This window comes from Anoplopoma fimbria, chromosome 22, assembly GCF_027596085.1.
Source record: "Anoplopoma fimbria isolate UVic2021 breed Golden Eagle Sablefish chromosome 22, Afim_UVic_2022, whole genome shotgun sequence".
Taxonomy (NCBI): Eukaryota; Metazoa; Chordata; class Actinopteri; order Perciformes; family Anoplopomatidae; genus Anoplopoma; species Anoplopoma fimbria.
The window spans coordinates 12,311,874-12,323,473 of NC_072470.1; the positions used below are offsets into that span (position 1 = coordinate 12,311,874).

Here is an 11,600-nt window from a genome sequence, read left to right on the forward strand (position 1 = left end):
GAGTTGCTTGGAGTGTTCTTTTGTCTTCATGTTGCAATTGTAGCGGGAATGCTGGACCTCCCAGACACAGTTTGGTGTTTTTTATACCACAATCACTTGACACACGTCAACTGCACTCAGGTGATCTCCATTTCACTAATTGTGACACTGCTGGCATCAACTAGCTGGACCTCTGTTGAATTAGCTCATTGGTCACTTTAAAAAGGGGGTGAATATTTATGCAAACGCTTATTTTACACTACATGTTTTTGAATTAATTGACGTTAGTTTGTAAAAATCTGTTTTCACTTTTGCAAATTCTTGTCAAAAAAGCCAAGGGGGGGGCATTGTACATCCATATTTCGTACATTCTACGGTGAAACAACTATGACGAAAACATCTTATGTGACAGTTGTAGAGCCTGAGCGCTGAGCTCCTGACCTTCTAGTCACAACGTCAGCCTCTGACCAGCTGATCTGTGGTGACAGCCTTTGATTTTCGCTTGAGCTCCTTTTTTTTTTTTTTGGACTTTTACATCTTTCATAAGGTCTCAGAAGGTCGGCCTGAGAGATTCCAGGTCCCCCCCACTGACCCCCTCCTCCTCCTCCTCCTCCTCCTCCTCCTCCACCCCATTCTCTCCGCATCACTGGCCTCGCTGCTCACAACAGATGGCTATCACTGTTCTCTTCACCCCCAGCCAAGGCCGGGAACCGGGAACTCCGCTATCTCCCAGAGAGAAAGGGGGGGGGACGGGAAGCTCAGGGCTGATGTTGAATTTCACACCCCAGGGCATCGGGATTAGCGAGACCAGGAGCTGATGGACAGGCGGGTGGAGGTGGAAGGTTGGTGCTGTCTACTGATGCCTCTGCAGGCTTCCCAGTTACCGTTTAACGAACTCTGACAGTTAGCGCCTTAATGAACTTAGTCTGTGTCCAGTAATAAGGAGGACACATGGGTCACACATTTTACTAATCTAAAGCACATTTTTTTTTGATGTTCAATATCAATATTTAGATGATTTTGGTTGATTTCAGAAGACTTCTCCTTCAGTGAGACATTGGTTAGACACAATTCCAGACGGAAGAAAAAGGTAATATTCCTCCTTAATGTTGTCACTTGACACTTAGTGATACTTTTGCATTTCACTGTTCATTTTTGATCAATTCTATCCTTATTATGCAGACGATGTGACACCTTACAGGGCGATTTTCTGATGCGACGATTCCGTTTTTTTTAAAATCCAAATCTTGCATTGAATCTGGCTTAAAATGAAATGTCAATATAAGCAAGAAAGTGATGCATGAGCGTGCCCTTCATGTGCTGCCTCCCTCTCTACCTGTCTGACAGGCGGGGGGGTGGTAGGGTGGGCGGAGGAGCCCCGAGGAGAGTCTGGGTTATCAGCACAGCTTCAGGCCGACCCCTGCTGCAGGGTGGAGGGTGGAGGGAGGGGAGGTGGGGGTCTGTATCAACTCCTCCACATCACGGAGCGCCGGCTGTTTGCCAGACAGAGATCTGCGGCTGCGGTTTTGGGCCGACAGACACATCCCTTAGCGGCGGCGTGGCGTACACGCCTCACGGAGCACATCGGCTTATACCTCGTCTGAAATTCACTTTTGCTCCCAGTAGATTAAACTCACACTTCAGTTCATCTCACAACACCCCGCTTAGCAGGGACACGGAAATGATGGGCTTCTTACTCGCCCCGCATGCAAAGTATGTACAACGGCTCCACTCTTCTTTTCTTTTTTTCCCCTACACGTTAATGCTGTTTACCACCCTCGCCATGAATAAAAGCTAGGCTAAATTGAATATTCCAGAGTGGGATAAAAAAAAAGAAGAAAAATGGTAAGTACATCTGCTGCTTTGGCTTTTAGTGGCGATAGCGGGAATTTGAATTAATGTGAGGATTGAGTGCACTTGACTTCTGCGGTTAGCGAAAATATTAGCAGACGTTTGCAATCGTGCACAGAGCAAATGAGGCAGGACGGTCCAGGGCCGTGGTGCTGGTCTGTGCACATGTTTCAAGACACAACGAAGACTGAATACATACACGCCTGACATTTACTGAGCCATGAAGTTAATGCTTTTCTGCAAAGTGTATTTCGTTATTAATGAGTCATTTGACAAAAGAGGATATCAACACTGAGAGGAGTGGGAAGGGTTTGGTGAGGCTGTGAGTAAAACAGAACGAAACATTTGTCATAAGATTTATCCAGACGGAACAAATATGTTTCCTCACAAGTGTTATTCATATAATTATGCGTTTGGAAGAGGTATTCATATCCTAAAAAGTACTAAAAAAGTAAAAAAAATATCTGTTACGAGTAAAAGTCCTTCATTGAAAATGTTACTTCAGTACAACACAACATTTGTAAATGTATTTAAAGTATTAAAGTAAAAGTACTTTTGCAGAAAAGTGTCCCCTGTGACTTGTTTTCATACATAAAAAAATGTTTTCTCAATCAAATCCTCCTTTGTGAATCAGAAACCATGAATTGTTTTTGCATTAAAATAAGTTTTGTAAATTGTTGGCTAGTTTCATAATAAAAAATGATACCGTTTATGAGCACTTCATGTGTTTTTTATATGTTTTAAGGAATTAGTAATTAAAACTCTTGAATAAATGTAGAAAATTAAAAAGAAATAATCCTCTGAGATGTGGTGGTGTAGAAGAGCATTACATCTTCTGTTCTTTGACACAGGTTGGTTAAAAATGCCTTAAATTGAGTGTACATGCTAGAGTTTAAGAGTTTAACATGTAAATGATGAGGTCGTTTGCACATGTTGCCATGGAAGTGTTGTGTTCGTGAGAACGTTCTGTAAATAGAGGTGGAACGCTGTAGGCTAACGTGCTAATGCTAGCGGACTGGTGTAGTGTGGAGTATAGCAGGTGGGGAAAGCTAAACCAAGAACACTGAGAAACCTTTATGTTAAAGTGTCCCTATTATGCTTTTTCCCTCTTCTTTAGTGTGTTATATATATTTTTGTACATCCGTAGAGTGTAAAACCTGAAGTCCACACCTAAAAGGAGTTACACCCCCCCCCCCCCCAGAAGCTCCTGAAACGGCTCCATTGAAGTCTCTCCTTCACTTCCGTAACTTTATGAGGTCATAATGTAACTTTATGAGGTCACAATGTAACTTTATGAGGTCATAATGTAACTTTATAAGGTCATAATGTAACTTTATGAGGTCATAATGTAACTTTATGAGGTCACAATGTAACTTTATGAGGTCATAATGTAACTTTTTATGAAGGTCATAATGTAACTTTAGGAGGTCAGGTAATGTAACTTTATGAGGTCAAAATGCAACTTTATGAGGTCATAATGTAACTTTATGAAGTCACAATGTAACTTTATAAGGTCATAATGTTCCGGCTAGTATGGCCCTCAAACAACAAAAGAGAGAGACGGAGCTGAAGTTCTGGAGGAAGAGTTTTTTATAAATGTGAAACGTTGACCAATCACAACAGAGCGGGCTAGCTGACCAATCAGGGCAGACTTTGCTTTCTGGAGGGAGGAGCAAAAGCCGGCAATATTTGAAAAATATGATAAACATACAAAAGATGTTTGAGGTTGTTTTGTTTTTTTTTATCATCAAAACTGGATGATAATCATTCTCAAGATATTTCAGGTATGTCAGTGAAGGGTGACCATACTTGACATTATTTTGGGTTTATTTTTTATGAGGAATGTCACCAGTTGATCTGCAAGATCAGGCTCAGGACCAATCAGGACCAGAAGCATTCTCTGATCGATCAATATCAGCTAGAAAGTCCGGATCCATTTCCAATCGCTTGTTCACGGTCACTGATTTTGTTGGACGACATAAATAATTGCGACAAATTACATTTTGTTATTTTAAGACCAGTTTATGCCACCGACATAATGATATTTACATAGTACGACCTTTAACCCTTTGAGGGGGGCAGAAGTGGTGTACATCATCTGAGAGCTGGTTGTACAAAATGTCATCAGTTTGTAACCGTGGGCAACAGTGACATCATCACTTCAGTTACAGACCGCAGATAGAACAGATACCTGCTGCCTTCAGGTGTCTGTAGACGGAGTGGAGAATATTCTCCCGTGCATATTTAGCAGGATGTTCAATTATGGATGTTTTCCCATTTTTCTTCCGTGAACTCAGGCTGATTAATCAGCATCATTTAAGCTATGATGTCTGGAGGGTGGCAGATGTGCTGATCAATCATACTAATTCATCATTGACATGATTATTCACTTGGCAATAAGAGGCAGAAATACAGAAACAGATATAAATCAAACCGTATTTATTTGTGTTTCCACATCTACTTTACCTGACTGATCCTTCTCTACTACTTGGTCAAAGTACCTAAGGCCAAAACAAATTCCCAGGGTGCACTGCTTCTCCTTTTAAGGTGCATTCATTCCAAGAAGTCCGTAGCAGAAACATCATTCTTACTATATGTCCTGTTTGTTGTGACGTTTTCATAATTAATCACTTTTAGTTTAGTCTCAGGGCGCTGACGGAACAGAATGACGTAAACACCGATGACTTTCAAGTCCTCTCTGAGCATAAACAGCTTTTGCAAAGATTGAAATGTAGATAACATTATTTATTTTTACATAAATATGTATTTTCTTAGCATTAAAAAAATGATATTATATATGAAATGTTGCTCTGGGATTTTTAGTAGAAATAACATGGTGTTTTATTACATTTAAATGGAGATTGTATGAAGTCCACGTTTACTGCGAATGGACATTTTAACCCAAAGAAACTGGCAGAAAAACTTCAAAAATGTTCACCTTATGTGTTCATGTTATCTCCCTTTTAACTTTAAAATATCGATACAGTCTCAAAAAACCAGTAACCATCTCCCTCTAATATAAATGCACTTTATTGTGATAATATTCTCTGCTTCAATGTTCTGTTTACTCTTTCTTATTTGACTTCCTGCACTGATTTTACATATAATAACGATGGTATCAAAGAAACAACTGACAAATACTAAAATCGCATTCTTTTTTTTTGCATTACTGTTCAGACCTCAAAACTACATTACGTCTGATACTTCAGAGTTCTTCAGAGGACAACAAGCAGCTCCTTCCACGATGACGATCAAACAACTCCGTCCATGAAGCGAAACTAACACAACCCTCACCGCACGCTCTAGCCTCCACGACCCCAACAGAGCCACGAGCAGCAGGTACAGCACGGAGGCATACCTTTGCGCTCGGAGCGTTTCTTCCTCCTCCTCTTGCACCTGCGGCGGATCAGGCAGCAGTAGGCGGCCGCCGCCGTGCGAGAGCCGTCCAGCAGCAGAGCCATGGCCTCGTGGGGGTTCCTCTCAGCCAAGCCTGCAAGGCTCTGATGTGCTCCCTCACTCTCAGCCAAAAACCAAAAAAAAAAACGCCGAGTACAGACACAGAGTGTGCCGATACAACTTTGGGCAGAGGAAGGAAAGGGAGGAGGAGGAGGAGGCAGGGGGGGGCAGCCAGCGTACCATGAAGCAGGCGGAGAGCTGTCGGCACATTGGCTGGCTGTGGTAAAAGGCTGTCAGATAAATGGGCTGGGATGTCTCCTCCTCCTCTGTCTCTCTCCATGGCTTCCCTCCCCTCCCTCTCTCTCTCTTATCCCCCCCCCCCTTTAAATCCACACTCTGGGCTGTGATGAACCCAAAAAAAAAAAAAAAAAGAAATATGCATCCGACACTACATGATACGAGTGTTTAGAGTAGCTGCCACAAAGCGCACAACACCGGAGGAAAAGAGCAAATCCATTACGGGAAACACTGGAGGATCAAAAAAACACCCCAAAAACTCACTTCACATGCTGCTTTTACAGGCGTTTCATAACCAATTCATAACAAGTCAAGGCTTTGCTCTAATATCAAACACCTGTCACTGCTTGACCCAGTAAATCAATCAACAACACAGCTGTGCAGAGACAGAAGGCTAAGGCAGAATGACCAAGAGAAAGAGTTCAACGTGTGATTGTAGCCAATGAAAGCAACTTTAAGTTTACGCGACAAAACTGTTGGGTTAGGTTCAGGTTTAGATCTTGGTTTACGTGATTTATGTATGTGGCGTTAGTAAAGTACGGAAGTTACGTGACAAAAAAGTATAATTAAATAAGTCAACGCTGACTTTTGGTTTCATTCGGGACACGGATGGCGGTCTCCTGGGTGAAAGTCCTGTGTTTGTCTGACCCATCCACGCCGTCTTTTGTCACTCTTTATATTACGTCATAGGCATTTCGGACCCTGACACTGTAACTGATCGATAATTGAGAAGTATAACATTTGTAGCTTTTTTTTGTTCAGCGGACCAGACCTTGGCGATTATTAAAAAAACGTTACTCAATTGAATAGTTGTTGTTGTTGAGATGTTGAAAGAGATACTAGGCTACTTCAATGTATATGGAACTAAATCATAGTGCCAGTTGGACATTATTACAAAGTTTTAGACCAGATGGTGAGCATCGTTGGGCATCTAGCAGCTCCAGAGACGTTTATTTTTCATACGAATTCATAAAGTGTCTGTAACGTCTTTTGCTGCCCCCCCCAGTGGACACAAATCAATGAAAGCAGCTTTAACACAGCTCTGTTTTTCAGCTAAATTCCCCCCCTGAATCAGACGACTTTTGACATTTGTGGGAGTTTTTGTTCAATTTATTGACAAAGTCATTAAAGATTGGAACTACAAATGTATCACTCCTACAGCTCCTGTGTGTATTTGTACAATATGCATTAATGGTACTCTATTCTATTTTGGCGACGGCATTCAATCATCTAGACATGTTCAATGAAAAGTGTGAAGGTCAGCACTGCCCCCTGGTGGGCTACAGTCACATATCAGAACCAGAATGGAGGTCCAAGAAAGAAAAAAAAGGATAAACATTAACTATTTTTTACACAGAAATATAAAAATGCAAAAGTATATATATATATGTATATAGTCACAGTAGATGATTGACAGGTGCTCTTCTTCCATGAAACAGGAGACCAATACCCAATGGAATCATAGCTTTATATGTTAGATATCAATACATGACTACTTCCTCCTTCAACCACAAAAAAAAAAACACTTCCTGGTTGCATCTGATTGGTCGAATGCTTTCACTATGTCTGCTCCCGGGTTTTTCAAACTAGACCAACATGGCGGCTCGTTTGGAGACTTTCTCTTATATTGATATGCGTATTTCTCTTCCTTTTAAAATTGACAACAGTTACTTTAAGGTTTTTTTTTTGTTGTTTTTTAGAGTTTACAGAGGCGGGGAGTTGAGCTGGACTCCCCTGGTTTGCATAAAGTAGGCTGAAACATCAACTTTATGCAAAGAGGAGAGTCCAATCTCTCGAAAAGTACCGCTGTGCTCCCACAATGCATTGCACGGCTGGTTAGGGATGATAAATAGGAGCTGCACTCATCACCATCTCAACGAGCTCCTTCTCATAACTCACAAGTTTAGCTTCCAAGACGGAGGAGATGACCCTCATGATGTCATAATGATGTCATAATGATGTCATCGGCGGTTTCTGAGCTGTCTGAGAGATGTGGACATTCATTCGGAAGAGGATGTAGGCATATGATGCATTATGGGAAATGTAGGATCCTGTGTTTTGGGAGTGTTATCTGTGCCACCTTTTTAGGCCCTCTTAATTCCTTTAAGTGCGTCTTTAATGTCTTAATTTAAACATATAGTCAAGGAGAAGTAGGTACGCAGAGTCCACCAACCTGGTTTGTGTTGCCTTCAGGGTCTGGAAGGACTTCAGCAATGCTCTGAAATCAAAAAAGAAACATGGTGTTTATTGTGTCCGTCGTCTGAACCTGAGGTTACAGAGAGCGGCCTGTAGGTGGAGCCGCTAGTCCTCTCCACACCTCCACACTGGGAGACACTGAACCCCCCCTTTCCTCCCACTCCTCCATGCGTCTTAACAAAGCAGCTGAAGGAGCTGGCTGTGAGCAGGTCACGTGATCTGACTGTGTGGCTCCTGTGCTGACAGGCAGAGAGATAAAAATCCATAAACGATGGGAATTACACAATAATCAAAAGGAGCTTTTGGTGTCGGAATCCTTTTCATTGAATTCGTTCATTCAGGTTTATAAGAGATTTAAAAAAAAAAAAAAAAAAAAAAAAAAAAGGACTTTACTGATGTCTGAACAAATGAAGACACTAAAAATAAAAACGGAGGATGTTCCTGGAGTCAGGACTGTTACCTCTCTGTGAGGAGAAGGTCAGAGGTCAGAGGTCAGCTGTGAGGCCAGGTGTATAGAGGGCACTGGGAGCCTCTTCCAGCTCAAACTGGCTGGGATTCTAACACAGACTGGTGTGAACACTTTCTATGACTCTATGTCTATAATACACCATAAACATATTGATAATGACGTTTATAGCATTAGTTATAAGCACTCTATAATGCTTTGAAACAATAGTCATACGCATATAAAAGCATGAATTTCTTTGAGATTTTTAGGGTTTTTTTAGACATGTATTACAGATCTGCCGTATTGAATTAGAATAGATTATAATATTATTTTTTTTTTTTATTTCATATCATATTTCCCTCTGCTTATTATGATTCAACTCCCTCCTTTTGCTTTGTGAATATGTTGACATTATATGTAATATGAAGAATGATTTGACAGCGTAAATAATCTAATAATAATTAGAGACTCTTAAGACTATATGCTACAATAATTGTTTACAATTTCACAATATTTCCAAATGCATAATTAAAAACACCTTTTTTTTCGTTGACGTTATTAAATAGGGACATGATTACTATGTTAAATGATAAAAAGTGGAATCATTTTTTAAAAAGGCCCCATTAATGGGATCCAAAACACTCCTTTGTCTGTTTTATTTATTTCTTTATTTATCTATTTATTTATCTATTTATTTATTTATCTATTTATTTATTTATCTATTTATTTATCTATTTATTTATCTATTTATTTATTTATCTATTTATTTATCTATTTATTTATTTATTTATTTATTTATCTATTTATTTATTTATTTAGCTATTTATTTATTTAGCTATTTATTTATTTATTTAGCTATTTATCTATTTATTTATTGATTGATTTAATTGATTTAATTTTTGTTCCCTAAAAGTTCTGTATATTGTTAAGTTCCCTTTTAAAAACCAAATTGAATAAATTGAATTATTTTTACTGTTTTCCCCCTTAATTTTGATCAAATCCATGGAATAAAAACTAAAACCACTTTCACTGAGGTGTCACTGAGTACCAGGACTACAATAGAACACACACACAGGATCGCAGTTAAATGCTATTCAATGCTAACACACGTAGCAGAAAAAAAGGGCGGGATCTTTGATGAACCATGTCAGCCGATGTAGATCAATTTTTTCTTCTTTGTCTTTGTCTAAAGCGGCTATTTTTTATTTCACAACCTTCCCAAAATATCACTTCAACCGCCCTAAAAGTCATTATAAACCTCTAAAGTTCTACTTCATCTTGAGGTGTTCTGTGCATAAAAATGATAAAGATTTAATTGAATTATTTAGTCTAGTTATTCTTGTATTTTTTACCGATGTGTTATAATCTTCTTAGAGCCAGTGTTAGGAAGTTAAACTCACAATTAATCTAATATCTGTTTCATATTGCTGCCAAAACATCTCCTTCAAACTGGATTTATTCAAGTTCAATCCCCAAAAAACTACAATTTAACATTATTTATTAGAACAAATCATGACAAATCTACCTTTTTTGCTTTATTTAGCATGATATCTACTACATCTTCCTTTTTAATCCCTATTTTTCTGCACTTATGAGCCACCAAACCATCAGCTTCTGCAGCCAGTATGTAGAAATCCAACATTCCTGCAGCTCAAGTGTGTGCGGGAAGAACATTCGTCTAACAGAAGCTATTGTTTACTGAAACAGACAAGCAGATGGTAATTTGACAACATAACTTGGAGAGGGGGGGGGGGAGAAATACCCACAATGCTTCTGACATACTGGAATGTTCTCTGCAACCAGTGGATCTTTCATTGGTACAATCACAGTAGAAATACGTTTTTTTTCACTTTACAAAAGAGTGATCTACCAGGAAGTTGCATGTCTAGTGTTGGACATGTGGAAGACCATGTGACATTTTCTTTTCCTTACATTCATAGTCATAGTCTCCAGCGTTCTCCCATGCGGCTGCCCGTTGACCTTATCTGTACCGCCGGTCAGTGTGAGGCCGTGAGGTTCCACCGGGACACGCCGTCAGGTTAAATCAAACGTCCCCCCAAAGTGTGTGATCCCGATGTGTGGATCAGAGGAAGAGAGAAGCTGGAGGGCTGGAGGATGTACCCTTTTTTCTTTTTCCATCTTTTTCCAAAATCCCACAAGCGCACAGACGGATGAGAAGCAAACACGAGGGGATGTCTGTAACCTACTTTCAGACATTTGCATTTTATCCGGAGAGGGGGGGGGGTTGACAGGATGGGGGTTGGGGGCCTGACAAGGACAAGACAGGTCGGCTAGAAAACCCAAAGTCAGCATTTCAGAACCCCTGGAGGTCGCCGTGTTCATGAATCTATTTCAAACCAGGATGTATCCACGGCACCCAAACTCCAAAATGAACTATCAATTCATTTATTTTCAACAGCCCCATAATACATTTCCTAAAGGGGGGGTAAAAAAAACGGAAAATGCGTCCAATCCCATAAACTAGGCAGTAGCTGGTTACAATGGAGGGGGGGGGAGGGGAGGGGAGGGGAGGGGCCTTTCCCCACTTCATCTGATCCGTTATCTAAAGTCACTTTCATTAGGGTGGAGTGGTGCTGGGGGCTGACGGAGCAGAGAGAGGGGACTCAGGCTGTGGGATATACCAATTTGGTGTATTTGGTGTATTTGGTGCATTTGGTGTATTTTTGTGTGTGTATTTGGTGTATTTGGTGTATTTTGGTGTATTTTGGTGCATTTGTATTTGGTGTATTTTGGTGCATTTTGTGTATTTTGGTGTATTTGGTGCATTTGGTGTATTTTGGTGTATTTTGGTGCATTTGGTGCATTTGGTGTATTTGGTGCATTTGGTGTATTTTGGTGCATTTGGTGTATTTGGTGTATTTTGGTGCATTTTGGTGTATTTGGTGTATTTTGTGTATTTGTATTTGGTGTATTTTGGTGTATTTTGGTGCATTTGGTGTATTTGGTGTATTTTGGTGTATTTGGTGTATTTTGGTGTATTTGGTGCATTTGGTGTATTTTGTGCATTTGGTGTATTTGGTGTATTTGGTGTATTTTGGTGTATTTGGTGTATTTTGGTGTATTTTGGTGTATTTGGTGTATTTTGGTGTATTTGGTGCATTTGGTGTATTTGGTGTATTTTATTTTGGTGTGTATTTTGGTGTATTTTGGTGTATTTGGTGTATTTTATTTGGTGTATTTTGGTGCATTTGGTGTATTTGGTGTATTTTGGTGTATTTTGGTGCATTTGGTGTATTTTGGTGTATTTGGTGTATTTTGGTGTATTTTGGTGTATTTGGTGTATTTTGGTGTATTTTGGTGTATTTTGGTGTATTTGGTGTATTTTGGTGTATTTTGGTGTATTTGGTGTATTTTGGTGTATTTGGTGTATTTGGTGTATTTTGGTGTATTTTGGTGCATTTGGTGTATTTGG

At 39.8% G+C, this 11,600-nt stretch overlaps 1 protein-coding gene across 1 annotated transcript in view; it reads right to left on the bottom strand.

Annotated features, from left to right (window-relative positions):
• The window catches only part of LOC129111900 (double-stranded RNA-specific editase 1-like), a 30,721-nt gene extending 25,430 nt beyond the window's left edge, over nucleotides 1–5,291 (bottom strand). The window contains exon 1 of the mRNA XM_054624053.1: nucleotides 5,189–5,291. Within this exon, the coding sequence (XP_054480028.1) occupies nucleotides 5,189–5,291 (103 nt within the window). The remainder of the gene's footprint in view (nucleotides 1–5,188) is intronic.
• Between the last annotated feature and the right edge of the window lie 6,309 nt (nucleotides 5,292–11,600).